This window comes from Puma concolor, chromosome A3, assembly GCF_028749965.1.
Source record: "Puma concolor isolate L17-30 chromosome A3, mPumCon1.1.hap2, whole genome shotgun sequence".
NCBI lineage: Eukaryota > Metazoa > Chordata > Mammalia > Carnivora > Felidae > Puma > Puma concolor.
Genome location: NC_141669.1, coordinates 21,451,323 through 21,476,594, shown reverse-complemented (window position 1 = coordinate 21,476,594; position 25,272 = coordinate 21,451,323). Strand labels below are relative to the sequence as shown.

Here is a 25,272-nt window from a genome sequence, read left to right as displayed (position 1 = left end):
GATGTGTATCCTGCCATCTGCCTGCGAGATAGGCACAGCCCAGATCAGTGACTTGCACACAGTAGGTGCTCACCCGTGCTGGGTTTGAGAGCTGACTGAACAACTTCAACTCAACACTGCCACCTGCTGGCAGAGTTACTCTCGTGCCGACGGGTGACCCGGTTCAGACCCAGATCCAGGAATTCCTCCGGGGCAATGGGATGGAAGGAAGAGAAGCCGTCTGTGAAGGGACATCCAACTTGTCCATTCTCAGTCCAGCCCAGAAGCTCTATCCACCCGTGGTTTCCAAGCACTGCCTCTGGTGACAAGCTCCTTCATGTCCTCAGCGGCCACCTTCCTGGGGCAAGTAGCCCAAGAGCATGGGGTTAGAATGGGCTCCACCTGAGAGACCTGGAATCTCTGACTCCCTTTTCCTCCAGTGACCAACTCCGACTCTTGGGTGAAGGGCCTTTTTATCCCATTTACATGGATATTTAAGTCCTTTATTTTCTGATATATATAAACATCAAATGCTGTTAATTTCCTTGTACACAGTGCTTGTACCAAATACCACAGGTATTGATATATTGTGTCTTCATTTTCATTTAGATCAAATCATTTTCTGAATTCCCTTGTGCTTTCTTTGACTTTGGGGGTTTTCAAGATATCTTTCTGTTACTGATTTCTAATTTAATTTTGTTGCGGTCAGAGATCATATTCTGTATGATTTAAATCTCTTAAAATTTATTGAGACTTCCTTTATAACCTAAAATGTGATTTATCTTGGTAAATGTGCCAAGTGCACTTGAGAAAAATGTGTATTGTACTGTGTAAGGTGGAGTGCTCTGTAAAATGTTGAGTAACACAAGTTGGTTGATAGCCTTTTATATCCTTAATGATTTTTTGGTCTATTGTTCTACCAACTATTGACAGAAGGATATTGAAATCTTTAGCTATATATATGGATATGTCTCTTTGGAAAGGATTTAAATATTTTTTTGGTGTTTGTTTGTTTATTTATTTATTTATTTATTTATATGAAATTTATTCTCAAATTGGTTTCCATACAATACCCAGTGCTCATCCCAACAGGTGCCCTCCTCAGTGCCCATCACCCACTTTCCCCTCTACCCCACCCCCCATCAACCCTCAGTTTGTTCTCTGTATTTAAGAGTCTCTTATGGTTTGGCTCCCTCCCTCTCTAACTTTTTTTTTTCCTTCCCCTCCCCCATGGTCTTCTGTTAAGTTTCTCAGGATCCACGTAAGAGTGAAAGCATATGGTATCTGTCTTTCTCTGTATGGTGTTTATTTATTTTTGAGAGAGAGAGACAGAGCATGAGCAGGGGAGGGGCAGAGAGAGAGGGAGACACAGAATCTGAAGCAGGCTCCAGGCTCCGAGCTGTCAGCACAGAGCCTGACACGGGGCTTAAACTCATGAACCGTGAGATCATGACCTGAGCTGAAGTCGGACCGACTGAGCCACCCAGGAGCCCTGAAAACGATTTAAAATGAGAAAAAGTTCTTTTATATTTACTCACATATTTATCATTTCTGGTGTTCTTCATTCCTTTGTGTAGATCCAAGTTTCCTTCTGCTGTTTTCCTTCTTCCTGAGGGACTTCCTTTAATCTTTTTGTAGCTCTGGTCTGCGGATGAATTCTCTCTGCTTTTGTTTGTCTAGGAAGAACAAGTCTTTTGCCTTTAAGTTGGAAGGATATTTTTGTTGGGTATAGAATAATAGGATGAGAGCCTTTTTTTCTTTCTTTCTCTCAGAGTTAAAGCTATTGCTCCCTATATTTTGGATTGCCTAGTTTCCTTTTTATCTTTGTTCCCCTATATGTATGTATTCCACCCTAATGATAAATTAAAATTGGTGGGACGTGGCTAACTAATGACAAACTTTATTTACATTTTACCAGTTTTCTCATTTATGTCCTTTATCTGTTCCAGTAGCCACTCCAGGCTCCCACACTGCCTTCAGTCTCCCCTCATCTGTGACAGATTCTCAGTCTTGTCTTTCATGATTTTTTGGAGAGCGCCGGCCAGGTGTTTTAGTAGGACCTCCCTCAGCTTGGGTCCATCACCTGTGTTCTCTTGATTAGACAGGGGTTATGGATTTGTGCAATGAATACCACAGAGGTGAAGTGCCCTTCTCATCACAGCGTATCAGGGAAGACATAATATCAACATGACCTATTACTGGTAATGTTAACCTTGAACACGTAATCAAGGTGTTGTTTCTAGGTTTCTCCACTGTAAAGTTACTTAGTAGATGGAGCTAGAAAAAACACGTATGTATATTAACTCATATATACCACACACTACTATTTCTGGTTATGTATATATATACCGATACCCATGAATTCATACTGATTTCTCTGACTAACCCAGCACCACATCCAGACTTCCCCTCTTGCTTATTTGTAACTTCTTTTGACAGTGAGAAACTTGGGTCCTACTATCTGTTATTTATTTACCTGTTTGCTCAACCCCAGTATCCATGCAGTTTCAGAATGGTTAACCCTCCCCCCGTGTGAAAAAAATTTGCTAGCTAGAGCACAGTGTTGGTTTGTGGGTTTGTTATTTTTTTTTTGACTTATGTACTCAGTCAAACCACCATTTCCCGAAGTCATTTGGTCAGCCTCTCCCTCCCAATTCCTTTTGGTGAGGTTTTGTCACACACTTGTAATACAGTTACTTTCACTTATCGTGGTCTCCATGTCATTCTAGGTTTACTAGCATCCCGGGTCTTTAAAACTTTTTAAATTTTTTGTTCACATCCTATAAACTTCACCCATTGTGGGGTATGGTTCTATGGGTTTAAACAAATGCATAGGGGTGTGGACCTGCCCCTGCAGTACCACCATACAGAACAATTCCATCACCTGAAAAATTTCCTTGTGAGGCCCCTTTGTAGTTAACTCCGTTCCCTCCCCCAACTACTGACAACCACTCATCTGTTTTCATCCCTATAGTTTTGCATTTTCCCGGATGTCATACAAATGGACTTACACGATGCATAGTCTTTTTTTTTTTTTCAACGTTTTTTATTTATTTTTGGGACAGAGAGAGACAGAGCATGAACAGGGGAGGGGCAGAGAGAGAGGGAGACACAGAATCGGAAACAGGCTCCAGGCTCCGAGCCATCAGCCCAGAGCCTGACGCGGGGCTCGAACTCACGGACCGCGAGATCGTGACCTGGCTGAAGTCGGACGCTTAACCGACTGCGCCACCCAGGCGCCCCCTTTTTTTTTTTTATTTTTTATTATTTATTTATTTATTTATTTTGCATAGTCTTTTGGATCCGACTTCTTTTACTTAGCAAAACACATCTAAGAATTGTCTACGTTGTTGCACGAATCAACATGCAACAGAGTTGACTAACAGAATCGATATGCAGGAATTGACTAGTTAGCTCCTATCTATTGCTAAGAAGTAGTCTCATGTATGGATAATCTAGACTTTGTTTATCCAGTCACCTGTTGAAGTACCTATCACTTGCTGTGGCTTACCTTTTTGCCCTTTTAATGATGTCTTTTGAATAACATAAATTCTTGATTTTAATATACTCCAATTCATGGATTTTTTCCCCCTCATGATTAATGCTTTTTGTATATTGGTAAAGAATTTTTGCCTCAAGGTTATGAAAACGTTCTCCTGCTTTTGTCTCCAAGTTTTACTATTGGTTTTCCGCATTGGATCTATGATCAATCTGGAATTGACTTTTGCATATGGTGTGAGGTAGAAATCAACCCAGCGCCAATTATTGAATAGACTCTCCTTTCTTCCACTCTGTAGCCATGTGATCTTTGTGATAAATCAATAGCCCAATATGTGTGGGTCTGTTTCCACAATTTTTAAATTTTTTTTTTTTCCAACGTTTTTATTTATTTTTTGGGACAGAGAGAGACAGAGCATGAACGGGGGAGGGGCAGAGAGAGAGGGAGACACAGAATCGGAAACAGGCTCCAGGCTCCGAGCCATCAGCCCAGAGCCTGACGCGGGGCTCGAACTCACGGACCGCGAGATCGTGACCTGGCTGAAGTCGGACGCTTAACCGACCGCGCCACCCAGGCGCCCCAGTTTCCACAATTTTTATTATGGCCATTGGTCTGTCTCTCCTTGTACCAGTACCACACTGTATTGATTACTAAAGCTATAGCAAGATCTTGATTCATATAAGTGCTTCAACCTTCTTCCTCTTCTTCAGAAATGTTTTGGCTGTTATTCATCTTTTGCATTTCCACATAAAGTTTAGAATCAGCTTGTCAATTTCTACAAAAACCCCGGCTGGAAGATTTTAACTAGCATTGCATTAACTCTGCAGATCAATTTGGGAAGAATCAATATCTTAGTAATATTGAGTCTGCCACTCCATAAATATGGTTTATCTGAGGGAATCTAAAAAAATTTTTTTTTAATGTTTATTCACTTTTGAAAGACAGAGAGAGACAAGAGCGCATGCAAGAGTGGGGCGGAGAGAGAGGGGGAGAGAGAATCCGAAGCAGGCCCCAGGCTCTGAGCCATCAGCACAGAACCCAACGCGCAGCTTGAACTTGTGAACCGTGAGATCATGACCTGAGCCAAAGTCGGGCGCCCAACCGACTCAGCCACCCAGATGCCCCTAAGGGAAGTTTTTAAAGGCACTAAAATACAAAAGATTTGTTACACCCTTCTCCTGGGACTTGGTGTTTGCTCACCCAATCTTGCACAGATATGAGGAGTCTGTGTCAGTAACCTCAGGCCTCCACACAAGACCCAGAAGGGACTGGCATCTTCTGTACCCCTCCCAGCAGACACCTCCCTCTACTCCCTTCCTTGACACATGCTTTACATCTGTTTAAAATCTAAAAACTACACACATTCATCGGGTACTTTTAACAAGTATTGATAGCAGGCAAAATGAACAAAAATGAAGCCTCATTCAAAACCAACAGACACCAAAAATTAAGAAAGTTTAATTAGCCATGAGAAGTTCTACATGAAATACTACTATTTGATCTTTTTTTCCCCCTAAAAAACAAGCTCTTGAAAATAAAACTTCATCAGTGACGTCACTGTTGAGTCACTGGCGTATTTTTGTGTGAATTTTTTCCAGCAACGGTAAAAAGCTCCTTTTGACTGTGTGCTACTTGGAGAAATGGTGAGGAGATATTTTTAAACTAAGTCCAAATATTTTCCTTCTGATTTTCATCTTCAAATCAAATCTCTTGTTCGATAACTTTGAGAAGATCTTTTAAAAATTTTTAGTTTTTTTGGCAAGGACTGCAATCTTTTTATTGTCAACAAACTGTAGTTTCTGTTTCCAAAAAAAAAAAAAAATCCCCAGCATTTGGGGTTTATTTTCATCTTTTTTAGTTTTGTCATGCATCGATGGAGATCGCACTACTGAGTTACCTGTATAAATTTCTATGCTGACATGTTTATATTCCCTTGTTCAGAAGGCCTTCGCACTGGGGTACGTGTTATTCTTGAAACGAAGGCATTGCTTTGTCAAATGTCATCTTCTTCCTCCTTGGGAGTATTGGCGGCTTCTAAATGAGTGTGAAATTTAATACAGACTGCAACTCTCTAGATAGATCCCAAGATTCATGGGTTCAGATTTCAGACTTTTAAAGTAATAGCAACACAAATCTGAAACACAGTAAACTGGAACTATGATCACTCGAGAGGCTTGCTCCTCTCCCGCCTCTTCCCAGCTGTTCTGTCTGCTGGTGGCTGGGCTGGACCCAAGGACGCCGGTTGAACTGGCACTCAGCTCAGGGTGGAGAGCAGGGAGAGGCATGGACCTCTCCTGGACCCTCAGAAACCATCCCTGCAGCACTAAGAGCATCCCTTTGCATAGAGCTGCAGGCGTGCTGAGGACATGTCGCCACAGGGGAAGTCTGTGCCCTGGGATCATCCCTGGGAAGGGATGAGGCAGGGAACCTGGGAGAGGGGGAAGCTGCCATTGCTGGAACAGAGACAGGCCAGGGACACCCTCCTGGCAGGTGCCCGCCGGGTCTCACAGAGGACGTACCAGCCACCCGTTGGCCTCAGGGCCCAGAAACAGCTCTGGTGACGCCTGGCCCTGTGTGTCATCTGCCCTGCCATCCTCTCTGGAACAGCATCCCCCACCCCTCACTCTGGCACCTCCACCACGCCCCAGCCTGCCAGCTCTCTGTTAACTTCACCTCCTGTCAGCTCCACTGTGTTTGCTCTCACTGTCCTGTTCCAGGGCTGCTAACGGGACGGCCACCATGGCCCCTCCTGGCTAGCCGGCAAGACGTGGAGCTCTCACAGGCAGGTGCCATGACTTTGACTTCAAGCTAGCCTCCATTTGGCATTCTGTGTCAAAAATGTGTGTGTGTGTGTGTGTGTGTGTGTGTATGTGTGTGTGTTATATTAAAGTAAGACTTTTAAGAGGTTCTAGTTGCAAGGATTTTTATGTTTTAAAGGTCACATGTTCTGCCTCGTCGCTACCTTTTCTTTTATGTTTATTTGCCACAGGGGCCCGTAGTGGAAACAGTGCTGGACTCAGAATTGTGTCCTAGGCTGAGTGACCTTGGGTAAGTCACTCCTTCAACTCTGGGGACTCTTTTCCACATCCATGATTTGTGAGGGGATTAGACTAGACCAGAGATCACTAGCTATTTTTAATCATGCCTCCCCAGCACTTAAAAAATGGGGTTGCACACCCATAATGTGTGTGTATCCCAACCCTATGCCTTTACTATGACACCAGTATGTTACAACAGAAACATGCAAAACAAAAAATTTAAAAGCTAAGGGCACCTGGATGGCTCAGTCAGTCGGGCGTCCAACTTGGGCTCAGGTCATGATCTCGCGGTCTGTGAATTCAAGCCCTGCGTCAGGCTCTGTGCCGACAGCTCGGAGACTGGAGGCTGCTTCGGATTCTGTGTCTCCCTCTCTCTCTGCCCCTCCCCCGCTCATGCTCTGTCTCTCTCTCTCTCTCTCTCTCTCTCTCTCAAAAATAAACATAAAAAAATTTAAAAATTTAAAAGCTAATTATTTTATCAACGAAATAAACATAAAATATCTTAAAAACAAATGCCCCTTTCATTTGTACAACAAAATTTCCTCCTCTCATAATTGTATTGTTTGCTTATAATTAATAATCATGGGGTGAGGGCAAGCAACGTGGTTGGATAAGCTTCATTATTCTTTACAATCTTGCTTTAACACTTGGAGATGGAATCATTTGGGGGTCTGGTTATAGTTGAGTTTATTTTTAGTGGCTGTCACAGCTGATCCAAAGAGAAGAAATGTATCATTGGCCGCCTGTATTAAATTATGGCACTCATTTTCAATCCCATCCACCAATTAAAGGCCTTTTATTGAAATTAAGCTAGTAGATGTCCATCTTCCCTTATGCCAGTCAGTGGCTCTTAGAAGCTAATTGGAAAACATTGCATTTTTATATTTTTAACAAATGGACCCGAAATCCACTGACACTTTCCATTTGGATGGTTTTCAAACAGATTAGAAAAGTCTGTTTCTAATATGTTCGAGTACACAGATAGAAGCATTATTTTAGGTGACTCCACATGTTTTCAACAACAAAAATCTGATGTTCAAAACATTCTCTCCAAAGCAGGAGTTTTTTTGGAAAAGCAAGGACTTTTCTCACTCACTGTTAAAATGAGTCACCTCTACCTTGAAGATTCAGAAGAATTTGAGCTCATTTTTCGGTGGATATCTGCCAACAATCCCTTGTCATCATAAAACGCTCAGCGAATTTGGAATGTTTGCCTTTTTGTACAAGAAACACATATAATTCCTCTTAAAGTTTGATGGCTATTTTAAGTGTTCTGCCAGGAGATGGCCAGCAAACCTCTATGTGGTTCAGAAGATTTTCAAAGCCACTTCCCTTCTGATCACAAATCACTGTGTATGTTTTGCTGTGTTTTAAACTCTTTTTAAAAAAACGAACCATTGGGGTGCCTGGGTGGCGCAGTCGGTTGAGCGTCCGACTTCAGCCAGGTCACGATCTCGCGGTCCGTGAGTTCGAGCCCCGCGTCAGGCTCTGGGCTGATGGCTCAGAGCCTGGAGCCTGTTTCCGATTCTGTGTCTCCCTCTCTCTCTGCCCCTCCCCCGTTCATGCTCTGTCTCTCTCTGTCCCAAAAATAAATAAATGTTGAAAAAAAAAATTAAAAAAAAAACAAAACAAAAAAAAACGAACCACACCGATGCATCCTGTAGCACTTTGTGTACTCCCAGACTTAACCTCTTGACTGTGGTAGCCTGCAGGAAGTTTTGCAGGGCATTGGTTTTGCATGTGGCCATCCCTGAACCCTTACCCAGAATCCTTTTCATCACGGAGCAGCCACTCCATCAGTGACTGCGCTCAGACGGTTTTTCCCATCACTGGTGTTTTCATTAAAGAAGTAATGTACTGTTCAGTCAATATCACCTCTTTCCGTTAGTGGCTCACAGAAATGTAGTTCTTTATGTATTTCATTACTGAAACCGAATCTAGGAAAACCATGTTAGAAACATCTGTACTTTCCTTCAACTACTTAGCAAACTTCCCACAGTGTGAAATTTGTTCTAATGCTTATTTCGCTACATCTTCAGCAATATTTTCCCCACATCTTCCGAAAGTCTTTGCAGTCAACGCATTGCGTTCTATGTCCTATTCTGGCTACCTCCCTCCTTCCCCCACTACCACACCGTCTCCTTCCCAATCTTCTTTATAAGACAAGGTGTAAGGTGTGTGTGTGTGTGTGTGTGTGTGTGTGTATGTAACAGTCACATGACGTGGATCTAAGAGGGAGTAGATTGGCTTCCTGGCAACCATCTCCGCTCCCCCATCACTCCCAGAAAAGCCAAGTCCTGAAGGTGGGCCCCCAGGGAAGGGAAGATTGGTATCTCACTCCCTGTCTGGATATATGTTTAGGCTCAATGCTTGCTGGTCTGCCTTGCCCCTGTCTGAGCACAGGAAATGAGAATTGAAGCCGGGACTTCAGTTATGTCTGACTCGATTCTCACCGTTTCAACTACCAAATAACGAGGAACTTGTATTTTAAGTAGCAGAGGTTCTGCTCTGACATTTTCTGGTTTGATCACCACACTTGCATTATAAGAATTATCTTGGATTGTCATTTCTTTGCAGGAATCTTGTTAAGCCACCATTTGCAAGAGTTAATTGAGTTAAAATTTGGCAAAGTAATTTGTGAAGCCACTTAGCTACATACACGTGACCTGGAACACATCACAGTGGAGAGCCCTTATCGGCATCCATCTGAGGCCATCGCAATAAGCTTTTCAGGGAGTGGGGGTGTTGAAGTGAAAGGGTGAAGGAAGCAGACACTGCAGGAGTTTGTTTGGAGGTTCTAGCAAGGTAGCCGGGATTCTCCGGATTCTCCGGGCCCCTGGTCGCTCCTGGGACATATGTATGTATATACACGTGAGACTAACCCTGTCACCTAGGGACCTTATTCACAACGCATTTTCCTAGATACGGTAGTTTGCTAAAGCTGCCGTGACAAAGTACCACAACTGTGTGGCTTGAACAATAGAAGTTTATTGCCTCCCAGTTCTAGAGGCTAGAAGGCTGAGATCAAAGTGTCTGCAGCGTGTGTTTTTTCAGAGGACTGTGAGGAAAAATCTGTCCCATGCCTTTCTCCTGACTTCTGGTGGTGTGCTGGCAATGTCCGGCATTCCTTGACTTGTAGATGCGTCACCCCAATATCTGCCTTCCTCTGCACATGGTGGTCTCCTCGAGTGTGTGTCTCTGTGTCCAAATTTCCCCTTTTACTGAGGACACAAGTCATGTTGGATTAGGGGCCCACCCTAGTCATAATGCCCTCATCTTAACTAATTATATCTATAAGACCCTGTTTCCAAGTGAGGTGACTTTCTGAGATACTGGGGGTTAAGACTTCAACATACGAATTTAGGGGAAGACACAATCCATCCATAATGCTGGGCTACATCCCAGGCTTTCTAAAACAGGATATCTGAGGGTGGGAGCTCACAATTCATGTTCTTAACAAGGACTTTAGATACCTCGCTTGCTCACAAAAGCTTGAGAGCTCCATGGCCACCTGAGGTGACACAGAACGTTCTCCCTCTCATCTCAAACACATAGGAATACCAAATAAAACTAAACCATAGATTTTTTTTTTTTACATTCATTCATTTTTGAAAGGCAGAGAGAGACAGAATGGGGGAGGGGCAGAGAGAGAGGGAGACCCAGAAACAGAAGGGCAGAGAGAGAGGGAGACCCAGAAACAGAAGCAGGCTCCAGGCTCCGGGCTGTCAGCACAGAACCCGATGCGGGGCTCGAACTCACAAACCGTGAGATCATGACCTGAGCCAAAGTCAGATGCTTCACCGACTGAGCCACCCAGGGGCCCCTAAACCATAGATTTCAACATGTAGCTCAGTTCAAAAGAAATGAAAAAGAAATTTTCATGTGTTGTAAATGGGGAAATCAAAACCAGATGGGTACGCATTGGCTGTTGCTGGGAAAACCCTAAGGAGAGTTCAACAAGCATACAGGCTGGGGCTGGGGCTCAACTGTCCTTGAGGGAGGTAATAGGCCCATTGGGTGCTTGAGGCAGAGGAACTAATCCATTTGCATGCAGCTTGGAGCCTTGAAGAGGTATCTTGTCAGTGACTAGAACAATCAACCAGAGATTTGTTTCAACTAATTAAAAATTGGGCACAGTTGGCCGTTCAGATCTACTACGTGAACTCACAGAAAGAATCAAATAGCTTTCTTGGCTGAGGTGCATCTAAGGAAAAAGAATCTGGGTCGGTTGAGGGGAGGGATCGGGGTCCTTTTAGAACACTACAGCAAAGTTGGGATCTGATAAGACCTGGCAGCAGGCAAGGAGAGTTTAGAACAACCAGGACCGGGCCACTGAGCAACTGGGGGAAAGGAGCCCAGGTAAGTGGAAATGAATTAGGCAAACAGAAAGTGGAGGATGGTGCCCAAGAGGAATTTGCTGTGCTTGTGATAGATATGTGAGGGCCAGGGAGGCATGAACCTGATCCCGACAGACCTCCTCACTCCTCTTCCTCCTTCCCTGCAGGTCAACCCTTTTAGAGACCGAATCTGCAAAGTGTTCTCCCACGATGATGTGTTCTCCTTTGAGGATGTCCTGGGTATGGCATCTGTTTTCAGTGAGCAGGCTTGCCCCAGCCTGAAGATCGAGTATGCCTTTCGCATCTACGGTGGGTGACTAAGTGGTGGTGGGGGGGGCGGGGGGAAGCACCATAGAGTATACATCAATCTGGAACCCATCAACCTCAATTCATTGGTGGGATGATGTTCACTGGGATTCACTTGGGCGTTTATGGGTATTATCATCTTTCCTGAGTACTATAACATGGTTGTGAATTACTACTTCAATGGACAGATGGATGCCCTACCCTCCATGCCATCAGAGTCAAACGGAGTCATTGGTGTTGATATTTCATGGTAGCAGTGTGGACAGGCCAGAGAAAGAGAGAGAGAGAGAGATTGAGGACTACATATGGGTATGAAGGAGCTAATGCTTGTTTGGCAGAATTTAAGAGATTTGAACACCAGAACTAGCTCAGCCACTGAATGGCTGGGAAGTATTGGGCAAATCGCTTCACCTTTCTAGGCCTCAGTTTCATCAGCTTTAAAACTAGGTGTTTGAGAAAGATCATCTCTGAGGTCCTATGACATTTTTTTGGTCTCTGGTTTTGTCTGGGGTAGCCATAAAGCACTGCCAGAGTTCTGCTTGTCAGCAGACTTATGTGCCCTTAGCACAACTGAGATGGCTGGAATTCTCAAGAGAAGTTAAAAGGAAAGAAACAAAGAAATCTGAGAAGTCTTCAAACAGACCATGTGCAAGGCTTTAAGCTCATTGTGGCAACTCCTTGGTACCAAAGGACTTGAACATTCAGGCTGGCGCAGTTTGGCATTTCCCCTGTCTCTCTTTCCTGCCAGGTCCTCCTTGTCTCCACACAGTGGACACCGTCTTATTCTTGCTTTGCCCAAGTGGATTTGGATAAAATGGGGTGGAGGAGGAGTTTTAAGCCTGATGGACCTGTGAGGGCTCAGGTTTCTCACCTATAAAAAGTACTCAGTGATATTTTTGTATCTCCTGTGTCCTCAGGCTTAGTATCCAATAAACTCCAATGAAGTCACAGATTCTCCTGTTGAGAATAGCTGAGTAAGTTCCTACCATACTGTCACTTCCACAGATAGCATCTGTAAACTCAAAAACTACATATAAAAATCAACTACCTGATGGCACTAGAAAGTTACCAGAGGCAGAGAGTTGACACTTGGAAGGAGGAAATGGTACTGGATGGTCCTCTCCCTCACTCTTTTCAAACTTCTTTAGCCTAAAGGTGGGCTTCAGTGAGGGGCATCATGCAGGACTGATTGAAACCCTAAATTTTTTCTGACTTGAAGAATCAGAAAGTTTGGGGCACTTTTCCCCTGGAAAGTGCAAATAGGGAGAGTTCATGAACGAAAGCGAGAGAAAGGACCTCTAAACCACATATGCAAGGCAAACTCAAAGCAGCTCAGGTAAAGATAACAGAACTGAGATTTTAGCAGCCACTGCATTTAACAAGGTCCCTGGGTGATGGGGTTTGCAGTTTAAGTCCAGTCAATTTCCTGATAGAATAAAAAAAAAAATCAACACTCTTTGGAAGAATATAACAGAATCCAGAGTTTTTACAATAAATCATTCATAATGTCTAAAATATAATCCACAATTATTCAACATACAAAAATTTTAGAAAACCAGAAATGTCCAAGGTGTAATACAAAATTATTCAATATACAATTATAAAATAAATAAAAATTGATATTTTCTCAAGAATGGAGCCGGACTCTGGCATGACCCAGATGTTGGAATTAGCTGATAAGTGTCTTAAAACAGCTACTAAACCTTGGCCAGTGATATAAAAGAAATTCATAATGAAAGAAATAGTAGGGATTCTCAACAGAGAAATAGAAACTATAAGAAAGAATCAAACAGAAAATATAAAAGTGAAAAATAAAATATATATCTAAAATAAAAATTCATGGGGCACCTGTGTGCCTCAGTCAGCTGAGCATCTGACTTCGGCTCAGGTCCTGATCTCACAGTTCATGGGTCTGAGCTCCACGTCAGGCTCTGTGCCGACAGCTCAGAGCCTGGAGCCTGCTTTGGATTCTATGTCTCCCTCTCTCTCTCTGCTCCTCTCCTGTTTGCACTCTGTCTCTGTCTCTCTCTCTCTCTCCAAAACAAAAGCATTGAAAATTTTTTAAATAAAAAATAAAATTAAAAATTCACTGAATGGGGGCGCCTGGGTGGCGCAGTCGGTTAAGCGTCCGGCTTCAGCCAGGTCACGATCTCACGGTCCGTGAGTTCGAGCCCCGCGTCAGGCTCTGGGCTGATGGCTCGGAGCCTGGAGCCTATTTCCGATTCTGTGTCTCCCTCTCTCTCTGACCCTCCCCCGTTCATGCTCTGTCTCTCTCTGTCCCAAAAATAAATAAATAAAAAAAAAACGTTGAAAAAAAAAAATTCACTGAATGGACTTAATAGGAAAACTGAGATGACAGAAGGAAGAGTCAGAAACCTGAAGATAGTTCAATGGAAATAATCTAATCTGAAGAATAGAAGAAAAATACATTGAGAGAAAAAGGAAGCAGAGCTTCAGAAACATGAAGGACAATAGGAAGATCTAATATATATTCAATTGGAATCTCGGAAGGAAAGAATTAATGGGAAAGAAAAGATATCCGAAGAAGTAATGGCCCCACATGTCCTAAGTTTGACACAAGGCATGCATTTACAGTGAACTTCAAGCAGGGTTAAGTGCAAATGAAATCACATACCCAGATTTGGTTGGCTCAGTGGCTCCCACCTGTTCACTAGTCTTCCTCCTTCCTTACCCCAAGTACTTCTGGGGCTCCGCGGGGAAGTCTAGCCCACTAGTTGCTGCCCCCTCTGTGTCAGGACTTGTGCCGCATGGCACTTGTGCTGTCCCTAGCCTCTTCCGCCTCCTGTCCATACTCTCCTGGATGGACAGCTCTACCCAATGCAGAGCACCGGCCCAGGCTGAGTACTCTCATATTAGCCAAGAGTCTTTGGGTTGCAAGTATCAGGGACTTACCTGTGTGAAAGGCAGCTGATGAGGGACAGTAGTATATTGGAGCCAGTATATCCACAAACCTAGTGGATTTAGGTGACACATTTATAATCTCACAGTTTCTGTGGGCTAGGAGTCTGGCGCAGCTTCTCCGTGTCCTCTATTAGGATTCTGCAAGGCTTCAATCAAGGCTCTGTCTGGGCTGCATTTGACTGGGGAGGAATTCACTTACAAGCCTACCCTGGTTGTTGGCAAATGCATTTCCTCATGTCTATGGAACTTAGAGCCCTGGTTTCCACTGGCTATGGGCTGGAGGCTGCCCTCAGTTTCCAGAGGCTGACCCGTGCTCCTCGCCCCATGGGCATCCCCTGACACGGCCACTTCCTTCTTCAAAGACAGCTAGAGAGAGAGAGCCTCTGGAGCCAGTGTGCTGGTAAGGTAGAGTCTTATACAATATTGTAATCACGGAAGGAATATCCCATCACTGTTGCCAAATTCTGTTGGTTAGTTATAAGCCACCAAAGGGATGTGGGGGTTATATATGCACAAACACCAAGAGGTGCAGGTCATGGGGGGGGGAGGGGGGCACTAGAGCTTGTCCATCAGGAACAGCATGGAGCCCATGGTAGAACTGAAGCAGCCTCCCGAGGATGCAGCTGGCAAGTGGTCAGGAAGTGAGGCAGCTACTTTCTTCTTTTCTCTCTGTGGTTCCCTGGTCTCTCAACTCTGCTTCTCCCTGTGCAATTTCTCTTTCTGCAGACTTTTATGCTTCTGTGCCTATGGGCCAAAGATGAACACTGGTCCCCCATTTTCTCAGGAGATACTGATGGCTCAGCCAAACCAATGGTCTTGCTGCCCCCAGGTTGGGTAAACAGCCTTGTCCAATCAACCACAGCCAAAACGATGCAGAGTCACATAAATAAACCTAGCTCTAGAGCCCTGTTGCTGGGGGTGGGGACACTTCTCAGAGATGGCAAAGTGTAGGCAGAGCAGATGTTCCCAAAGATGTCTGCCTCAGCTGTCTTTCCATGGTTTCCAGAGCTAAACAAACAAAAACACCCAAGCCTTCAGGGAGCTACAAGAACAGCAGGTTCTCTTTAAGCTTCAAGGCACAGGAGCTAAACTGTGTTCAGCTCAGAAATAGGGAGGATGTCCTCACTCCCAGGAGGTCAGACTGAGTGCCTCAGGTCAGATCAGGGGTCAGATACCACCTGTCCCCCACACTGTCCTTGTATCTTCCTCCAGCCCCTGTCTCCAGGCCCCCTTAAGGGGTTTCCTTCCTCCTTGAGCTCAAGTACAAAAACAAAAAAGCGCAAAGCCTTCATGCAAATCAGCTGTGCAAATAGATGCCTGGGGACTCATAAACTCCAAGGCTTCATCAGATATACCCAGACAAATCTGAATTCTCTCTGGGCTCAGAAGATCTGTCGCCTTACAGAGCTGTCAGCAGGATTAGGGATGGGACAAGTGAATCTCGGAGCCCGGTGCTTGGCTCGAGGTAGCGGCTCAGTACATTGAGGTGGTAATGGCAGCACTGAAGGCAGAAGGGGAGGAATGAAAAGGAAGAGGAGACAAAAAAGGAGAAGGTGGTGGTGGTGATGCCGTGGTGACCCTTGGTAGCCGAAGTCCAGAGACCTAACTTGATGCTCTGACTGATGCCTTGGTACTCCACTTGTGGTCCATGCACCAGCAACATCAAAATCTCCAGGAAGCCTGTTAGGGACGCAGCATCTCCAGCCCCTCTGTGCACCTGCTGGAGCCGGGTCCACATTTTAACAAGACCCCCAGCTGGTCCCTCCACATCTTAAAATCTAGGCAACACTCCTCTAACTCATTGCTTCTTCAACGTGGCTGCACACTGCACACTATCTGGCGTGTTAAGACCCACGGCTGCTGGGGCCCCGGCTGCGGAGATCTGATGTAAGGGTGTTGGGTCTGCCCTGGTGGGTGGGCAGGCTTTTGTAAAGCTCCCTGGGTGATTCTAAAGTGCAGTGGAGTTTCAGACCCACTATACCAGGTAGGCCTGCATTCAGTTATATGTAAGAGTGTCCATGTTAAAAAAAAAAAAAAAAGCCTGGGGTGCCTGGGTGGCGCAGTCGGTTAGGCGTCCGACTTCAGCCAGGTCACGATCTCGCGGTCCGGGAGTTCGAGCCCCGCGTCAGGCTCTGGGCTGATGGCTCGGAGCCTGGAGCCTGTTTCCGATTCTGTGTCTCCCTCTCTCTCTGCCCCTCCCCCGTTCATGCTCTGTCTCTCTCTGTTCCAAAAATAAATAAACGTTGAAAAAAAAAAAAAGCCTGGAATTAGGGTGTCCAGAGCCAGGGGGAAGTAACCAAGGGTCTGGCTCCTTCAAGCCCCTTAATATGCCATCTTTAGTATGGGACTGTCGTCCTTATCATCACAAGATGGTTTCTGTGCCTACAGACTGTGTCTTCATTCCCGACAGGAAGCTAAAGGGATGGGAGAAGGGATAAGAATCAAGTGTACATTCAAGGGCACAGATTAAGTTGACTCTTCTTTAACGAGTGTCCTTGGACGCCCCACCCGGCAGCTTCATACTGTGTTGTCCAGAATGATGTCACACGGCCACATATAGCTGCAAGGGAGACTGGAAAGTTGAGTATTTTAAGCTGAACACGGTGTCACCCTGAACGAGAATTGTGCTGCTGAGAGTCGGAAGGAAGGAGTGAATGACCATCAGTCAAGAATCCAGCACCGGGGATGCACCTGCTGGGCTCCACTTTCCGCTTTGAGGGACATTCCTGACCTCTAACAGATCCACCCCTGGCCCTCTCTGGAGGGACTTTTTACCTGCCAGAGACCAACACCCCAGTGCTGCCTTCCTGTTCCATCAGCACAGCTTCCATCAGATGTGAACGACCCTCAGGCAGGTGCCAGAATGCCAGCGGGAGATCCTCCCACACCGCCCCAAGATCTGACACGGTGCCAAGGGCCGGGAGAGGCCAGGGAGGCAGGCTCAGTTCTCCTGGGAAATAATGGTGAAAGCGTGCCCTTCCTCAACCACATGGGCTAATTTCTGTAAAAGTACTTTGTAAATTGCAAGGAGTACCATGACAGGTTGAGATGACGATGGCAAGAGTGCTGTGGGGGGACCTGAAGGCGGGGCCCCAGCTCTCCAAGCCGTCTAACCTTCCCGTTGTCGGGAAACAGCAAGAATTAAAGGTGGGCCCTCCCCCTCTTCTCAGAGCGGCCCAAAGCTGCAGGTCTGAGGCTGCCGAGTCTGCATGGGCTGGCCAGCAGCCCAGAGCTCTCAGCCCCCACCCCCTTCCCAGGCTGCTGTGCCCTTGCACCCTCAAAGGAGGGGAACTGTCCAGGACAACATTCTACTCTAGCAAATTATTCTGTTTTCAGATGGCCTGGGACCAAAGCCATGTCACTTTGCTGCAGTCTCTGCATATGGGACCTGGGCCAGCAGGACGCCCGGGGACACTGCGGGGTCTCTGGGAGAGGCTGCGGAGCTTCTTACCAGCAGTGCAATGTCACTGCGGCTGCCCACTCCCTCTGGTCCGGGTGCTGGTCCCTCCACCCCTCCACCTGCTCCCAGCCATCACCCACGATGGGTGACAGCACAGCAGCACAGGGAGAGCCTGGATGAACGTCTCAGGCCTTAGCCTCCGGTTCCTGGGGCTGATAAACAGTTGGCCAGGGGAGAGCCACCTGCTTCAGAAGAGAGGTGGTGAGCTGTACTTTCCATATCCATATCCCGTCCAAAGAAGACAGACAGAAGTCTGGGCTCTAACCCTGAAGGAGCCTGGGACATCGGCAACCTCGCCCCTCCATTCTAGGCCCCGGATAGCTCTAGCTTTCATTCTTCAAAGTGAGATGTTACACAGTTTCCGGGGTTTGCGTTTTTAGTGTTTAACAATCATCAAGTGGCATAGAACTGAGCCTCTGCTCTATCTAATACGCGCCTTCTGTCCTGGGCGTCTTCTGTGGTCCAAGCCCCATGCGAGATGGCTTCCCTGTAGTTGCATCTTTAATCTTCACAGCCACCGTATGGAAGTACGGCTATTTTCTGTGTTATGGATGAGGAAACTGAGGCCCAGATGATGCATTAGTTAGGATTAAATTTGGTTGCAGATGACAGGGAACCCCAGGTGGTTTACACAAGGCAGCTTCCCAGATCTCTGGCAGCTGCCTGTTATTTCAGATGCAGGAATTCCAATGCGGTGGAAGATCCTCCCAGCCATGGTCCAGGACGGCTCCCCGGGGGTTCTGCAATGTCGGGGTGCAGCAAAGTGACTGCAGCGATGTCGGGGACATGGTGTCCCTTTATCCTCCCTTCCTAGTGTCACCTCACTGTCACAAAGGGCTATGCTTTCTCTTTAAAGACTTCCTGGAAGTTGCTCGTGTCTCGTTGGCCAGAACTCTAACATGCGGGGCCACAACTAGCAGCAAGGGAGGCTGGGAAATGTGTTCATTTTAGATGGTCATATACCCAGCTAAAAAATGGGCACTTGAATACCATGAAAGCAGTTATGAGTGATTAAGACCACAGACGGCCCGCAGAGTTGTACCGCCTGGGTTTAATATTGTCTCCATTGTTCATCAACGTGTGACCTTGGGTAGTTCATGCATTCACTTACTCAAGGAATATTCGGCGAGCCTTTACTCTGTTCCAGGCACTGTTCCCGGAGCTGAGGACACAGTGGCGACCAAAAAGACAAAACCTTCTGCCCTCCAGGAATTTACATTCTAGTGGAGAGAAATAAAGCTAATAGGTGAAATATACAATGCGTTAGGCAGTGTTCTGTGCTGGGAGAAAAATAAAGCAGGGAAAGGGACAGGAAGCGTAATTTTAGGCAGGTTCTGGTGAGAAGTGGCATCTCAATGAAGACCCAAAGGATCCCTGGGTGAGTGTTCCAGAAGGGGAAGCACAGTGCAAAGGCCCTGGGGCAGGATCCTGCCTGTCTGATGGGGAAAGGCAAGGAGGCAGAGTGAGGGCAGGGTAAACCTTGGGGAGCACGGTCAGGACCCGGGCTTTCTTCTGGCTAGAGATGGGAGGCTGTGAGAAGGGGTGCTGAGGGAGAAGAGACTGAGGGGGGCAGACGGAGAGGAAGCACACTGGTTAGGGTGCCACCAGGGTAATCCTGGAGAGAGGTGATGATGGCTGGGCCACGGTGGAGGCAGTGCAGTGGGGAGGTCATCAGGCTGGGTCCACTGTCTCTCCAGGGGGGATCTGGGAGGGTTTATTGACACCTTAGCTGTGGGGAGCGAGGAAAAGACATGGTCCAGGACGGCTCCAAGCTCATTGGCCAAGTGACCGGAAGAGTGGAGTTGCCCAATTGCCAGGAAACACACAGCTGAGAGCAGCAGGTTTGGGGACAGGGAAGAGGGAGGCACATCAACAGTTTGGGTTGGGATCAGTTGAATCTGAGGGACATATCCTACCTCCAAGTGGGGAGGACAGGAGGGGCTGTGGATGGATACATGTGCCTGGAGTGCAGGAGAAGCCCAGGCTGGAGATAGATATTTAAGGCAAGAGGCTGAAATGAGATTAAGGAAGTAAGTATGGTTATTTAATCTCAGCGTGCCTCACTTTCTTCATCCGTGTTCTGAGGATTAAATGCAGTAAATAGAAAGCACTTAGATCATTGCCTGGCACATCTGTGTTTGTCGCGGTGGCCGCTGTATCTGCCTAAGTTTACTGCACTTACACATGGCTGACAAGTGGTTCAGGGACTGTGCTGGGGTTCCCCTCATTCGGCATTCAAGGCTCTATGCAGTTCAGCCCACCTTCCACACTTAACCTCTGGCTCTCTCTCCCAGACCTCCAAGCCTCTGCTCCCCTCACCCCAGACTGATCACTCCGGTGCTATTCCTTCTCTACCACTGTCCCTAGTGACCCTGGCACCTCCTCTAGTGGCCATTTCTGTAGGTCCTTCTCTGCTGCCTCTTCCTCCAAGAAGTCTTCCTCATTCACACCCCCAGCCCCAATCAGACATGAACTTGGCCACCTGGAAACCCTTGGAACCCTTGGGATACCCGTTCCTCTCTCCCTGGAGCCAAGCCACTCAGGTACCCAACTGTCTCCCCTGCACCCCAGGAATAGAAGCCCCAGGAACCAGTCTGGTATATCTGTGTGCCAGAGCTCGGGGATGGGCACCCAGCAGGCACCCACCGTGTCCGCCCACTACACCTGAGTGAGGCCGTGGTGAGAAGCACGTTCCGCCACGGGAAGACAAGGCAGTCCTCGGCCACTGGTGCCGAGGACAGCAGTCCAGGAGGGCAAGTCCTATGTGAGAAGCTGCTGGAGCTTGAGGAGGGAGCCATCCTGGGCCTGAGGTGTCAGGGAGACTTCACAGGGAGGCCAGGGAGAGCAAGCTCGGGCTGAGTCAGAGCATCCCAGTGCTTGGAGGAGAAGGGGGGCCCTCTCTCCAGGGGGGTGCCTTCTGGAAAGGCCGGAGGCAGGAATGCTCTGGGCCTGTAGAGAAGACCTGCACTGACAGGACCAACGACACCCTTCCGAGGGGTCTCTGTAGGAAACCGGGTTAAACGCACCTTGGCGGTCCAGTGTTCGGGGAGCTGGTGTAATGCCCCCGTTCCGCTGTCGTTGTTGACATACAATGTTATATTAGTTTCGTATGAATGACCCCTATTTTTGAACTCAAAAAGGAGGACCCAAGGTCTGACAAGGCTCAGGGTGCCCCCTGGAGTGGAAACCGGGCATTATCCTCGGCGCAGGTGGGGCAGGCGCTCGGGTCACGCTGCGCAGGGGCAGGGGCCGGGACCTGTGCTGGAGTCCAGGCGTCCTCCTGCTCCTCCGTGTCCCCGGCCCCCAGCCACCAAGCCACTTACTGCCTTGTGAGTTGTGAGCTGGAGCTCCCCGCAGCACAGTGGCTGAGGCCGGCTCGGGGCCCAGCCCGGCTGGGTCCCCGTCCCCGCCTTGCACGTACTGGCAGGGGAGGCCAACATCTGACGCCTCTGTGCTCGTGTCCTTTCGGTAGTGAGACCGAGAACAGGTTGTACTGTGTAGATCCAGTGACCGAGAACCGGTGAAGCTCTCAGGATACGTCTGAGCGGGTAGCGTGCGCTCACTGAACGCTCAGTGCTGTCGCTATTTCTAGCGTGTTATTTAGCGCTGCTTTCCCTGCAGCCGGCCCTGCTGCCGTGGCGCCCTCCCCTCTCGCCCGCCCAAGTGTCACCAGGGGCCAGGCTCTGGGCCCGCCTGGGACAGCGGGGCTCTGGGTGGCCACGGCTCCCTGGACTCCTGGGAGGCCGAGCAAGGCCCCCTCCTCTCACGCTCTGCCTCCACCCTGCAGATTTTAACGAGAACGGCTTCATTGACGACGAGGACCTACGGAAGGTTGTCCTCCGACTGCTCAACAGCGACGACGTGTCGGAGGACCTGCTGACCGACGTCACGAACCACGTGTGTGCCCGGGGGCCACACGGGCTGGGTTGGGCCAGGCTATCACCCAAAGTCCCTGGGTGGCAGGCGGGGTGAGGTGTCCTGAGGGACGGGCACACGGATGTAGGCAACTACCCCCTAAGTGTTTGTCTTTCCTCCAGAATCTTAATTCCCTTCCGGGGTCCCCAAGAGCAGGTGCCCGAGCCACCCACACTGCAGTCACCGCAGGCAGGTGGCCCAATGGAGGCTTAGCATCAGATGGACACATCACAACGTCCCCTGGCCCACATTATCCCAGCACAACACAATGCCCGGATGTCCTACAGTGACAGCCCCCAGTGTGACAGGCCGTGAAAACAGCCTCGTGAATCTGTTTGTCCTAAGACCATGAGAACCTTCAAGTGCTTTTGGTCTAGGTCGAAACCAGAAGCAAAGATAAAACCAGGAGGGGTCATCACTGCCTCCTCGACCTGACTGGGCCCCTTGCCCTACAGAGCCCCTGCCTGTGTCTGGGTGACAGGTGGGGGTGGGGGAAGCCACCCTGTTCGCCTCCGTGACCATTTCTACTGCCACGTTTGTGTTAGAGGCACCAAGGGGCCTCTTCCACAATGAGACGAGCCCATGAGGTCCCAGGCTTCAGCGCACATAAGCTTGAATTTTCATGCCCTTGTCTGGGGTGGGAAGTAACAAGGGTGGGAGGTGGGGAGAACACCTGTCTCGCAGGGGGTCCCGGGACTCGGATATGTGCCGGGCACTTAGCAGAGAACCTGGCCTGTGGCCGCACTTGGTGAGAGGCACCCCTCCCCCCTCTGCCTGTGTCTCCACGTCACTTTCTCACCCTGGGCCCCTCTCTGCTCTCTGGCTCCTCCTGTACCCCTGGCCAGGTCCTGAGTGAGTCGGATCTGGACAATGACAACATGCTGTCTTTCTCAGAGTTTGAGCACGCGATGGCCAAGTCTCCAGACTTCATGAAGTAAGGTGTTCCAAAGTGGGAGGTGGCGGTACCCAGCGTGGGGTGGGGGCAGGAAGGGCCAATGGGGAGCCTCCGTCTTCCCAAGAGGGTCATGAGTGTCCAGGATACTTGGCCAATTCTTTCAGAATTGGCAAAAGCGGGGCTTCTGAGAAGTTAGGTACCCTAAATTTCTAACCTTCAGAGAGAGGGAGTGGGGTTTTAACCAGCAAAGGCAAGGCTGCATTCCCGGCTTTGCGAATGACGTGGGTGGTCCGGACGTGGGTGCTGCCCATGTATAGCTGGCCTGGCCCACCGGTGTCTTCTCCCCAAGCCCAGGGGGCTCCGGGACTGCCTGGCGGTGGTGGCCTTTGCCACTGCCCATCCTGCTCCCTTGTTCCAACAACTCCCACGGTCACCAGGAGCTGGGGATTTGCATGGGGGTGTGAAGGTGCTGGTTGCGGAGCTCAAAGAAAGCTCGAGTATTTCCAAACCTTGTTTCAGGCAAAGGGGCCTTAACAGTCTTATATCTTGGTTCAAACACCCTTAAGATGATTGGGCAACTGCATACTGTCCAGGCCACGTTTAACAGTCTTGTTCGGATCCTTCCAGTATCGGGAAAGATCCCGTGCCCCTGGGAGGCAGCCCCTTCGTGATCGAAGAGCCCTGTTGGAGTGCCCTCCTTGTGTTGAGTTGGCATCAGTTTGCATGTGTCTGCTGCTCCCGGGCCCTATTCTGCCCTTGGTCTCACAGTCTAGGTGATTTTGAGAGCAAAGAATGCCCACTCAAGATGGTTTGACAAAGCAATTAGAAAAAAGGACAAAGACAGCTACACCTCAGAACACCCAGCCAGGAACCAGGAACCGAGGACAGCATGTTTTCTCTCTTCTCTGTGCCTCGGGTCTCTGCCTCTCACCTCAGCTCCCCTGCACTTTGCTCTACATGCAAATCGGCAATCTCTGCTTTGTCTGACATGAGGCCGAACGTGGCCTCCCCGCAGCAGTCAGGTTTATATCTCCTGGGTTCTGAATGACCCTCGGCCACTCCTAAGTAGTATCTCTCAGCTCTGACTCCAGATTCCCAGAGAGAGAATCCAATTGGCCCGATGACTCTGGTCAGGTGTCCACCCCTCTTTCTACCACCTGGCTTGGGGACAGGGCTCTCCATTCTGTCATGGCTGCTATGGGGCTGAGGCTTGGGCAGACCCTCTGAAAGAGGGTCCCCACCTGGAACCACCCCAACTAAGGGTAATTCCTCTTCTTCCATAACAGCCCAGCACATTAGTGAGGCCAGAATCCTCTCTTCCTTGACTTTTTCTTTGAATCTCTCCATTTCTTTCCATTAGTTTTGGCACTGTGAGGTTCTGACGCCCTTTGCTTTCTGGTGATGCTACAAGGAGCATAAAGAGGCCTTTGGGTTGGCTTGTGACAGCTGCAAGCTGGCCATCTCTCAGACAGAGGGACATGAGACCAGGGCCATTACAAACCCAGAAATTGGAGGGTACTTTAGATTTGCAGCTCAAGGTGGCTCATGGGATGCTTTCCCTCAGCTCCTTTCGGATTCACTTCTGGGGATTTTGATGTGGCTACAAAGACCCGATCTGGCAGCCTCAAGGGGGAACCACTGGAACTTGGAATTCAACCCCCTCCAGGCGCTGGGGGACTTTGATCAGAAGTACGATTCTGTCCCTGTCCCTCCCTCACTTCTAGGCTATTGTTTATTCAATAAAGCAGAAGAAAAAGCCTTTCCCTTGCCCTATCGGTTCACCTTTTGACTACGGGATCGTGTAGAAGTGCTTTTTGTTAATAACCCCTCGTTCCGGCGCTTAAGCTTGCCAATGACCGTGAAAACTGGATGACCAGTCTTCTGGGGGACAGGGTTCAAATCCCAACACATGTCACAGCAGGGACCAGGCCAAATGGACTGAAGTTCACCAAAAAAATCTACATCCTCCCCTCCCTTCACTGGAGCCACCTCCCAGCATCCTCCGGGGCCAATGTACAGAGACGTGTATATAGCGGTCACTCCAGTCGGCCTCTGGCTTCCCGGTCCGTGTCAAGGGAGAAGACATCTTGGCCCCATTTGGCACCCCCAGGCCCCGGGATGCGACAGCGTGTGACCAACAACTGGGATTTATTTGTTTTGTATTCAGCCACATCCTGGAATGGATTTGGCCACCACAGGGACCCTTTGGGGCCCAGCTGGTCTTGGGTCACAGGAGCAGGCCCTTATAAGGCCTCTGAGAGCCGACAGATGCTCTGACAGGCACATGGTTTTTCCTGTTTACATCATCCTCTGGGGAGGTGTCTAAACACTGGCTCCCAGGGGAAGGGCTGTTTCGCCCTCACCTGAACCTACAGTGGTGTCTTTGCCTTTCGGTCCTGACTCACCCACTCAAGAGGTAATAGATTTCCCATTGATCGATGAAGTCCCTTGATCAAATCTAAGAGGCACCGGAATGTTGGAGAACTCTTGTCCTGTGGATACACACCTGGCCTGAGGTCCCCATCCCAGATCTTGTCTATCGAGGGGCTGTCACCCACATCCCGTCCCCTGCCCCAGCAGGTCTCCCAGGAAGTGGGGAGCAGCAGCTGGACGAGCGCACACTCCAAACCCCTAACCTCACGCACGTGACCTGGGAACCCATTCCCCCGGTTTCCTTGAAGAGTGGCTTAGTCCGCATCACTCCTTCGTGTCCTATTCTAGAAGCAGCCCCGGGGGTAGAGGCCAAGTCAACCTGTCCATTCCAGTCTGGAAAGAATGCAGAAAGTGGTTGCTTTACACAGATCATCCTCTCAGGCACACAAGGTCCTTCAGCACTGTGTCATCCCTACTCCCCAGTCTCCACATGGGCCACAAGCAAGTTATGTAGTGGAAAAACTAGGGCTTGGGTCAAAAAAAACTGG

General features: G+C 48.5%; 1 protein-coding gene across 4 annotated transcripts in view; it reads left to right on the top strand.

The window, feature by feature from the left end:
* CIB4 (calcium and integrin binding family member 4) overlaps positions 1-24,110 on the top strand; it is a 52,527-nt gene extending 28,417 nt beyond the window's left edge. The window contains exons 4-8 of one of the 4 annotated variants that reach the window (XM_086700195.1): positions 11,021-11,142; positions 19,945-20,084; positions 21,329-21,438; positions 22,302-22,390; positions 23,916-24,110. In XM_086700195.1, the coding sequence (XP_086556321.1) occupies positions 11,021-11,142; positions 19,945-20,084; positions 21,329-21,438; positions 22,302-22,390; positions 23,916-23,946 (492 nt within the window). In that variant the 3' untranslated portion in view covers positions 23,947-24,110. Of the gene's footprint in view, positions 1-11,020; positions 11,163-19,944; positions 20,085-21,328; positions 21,439-21,578 lie in introns of all 4 variants that reach the window. The other 3 variants (XM_025927168.2, XM_086700194.1, XM_086700193.1) reach the window with 3 other exon arrangements.
* Positions 24,111-25,272: the final 1,162 nt, after the last annotated feature.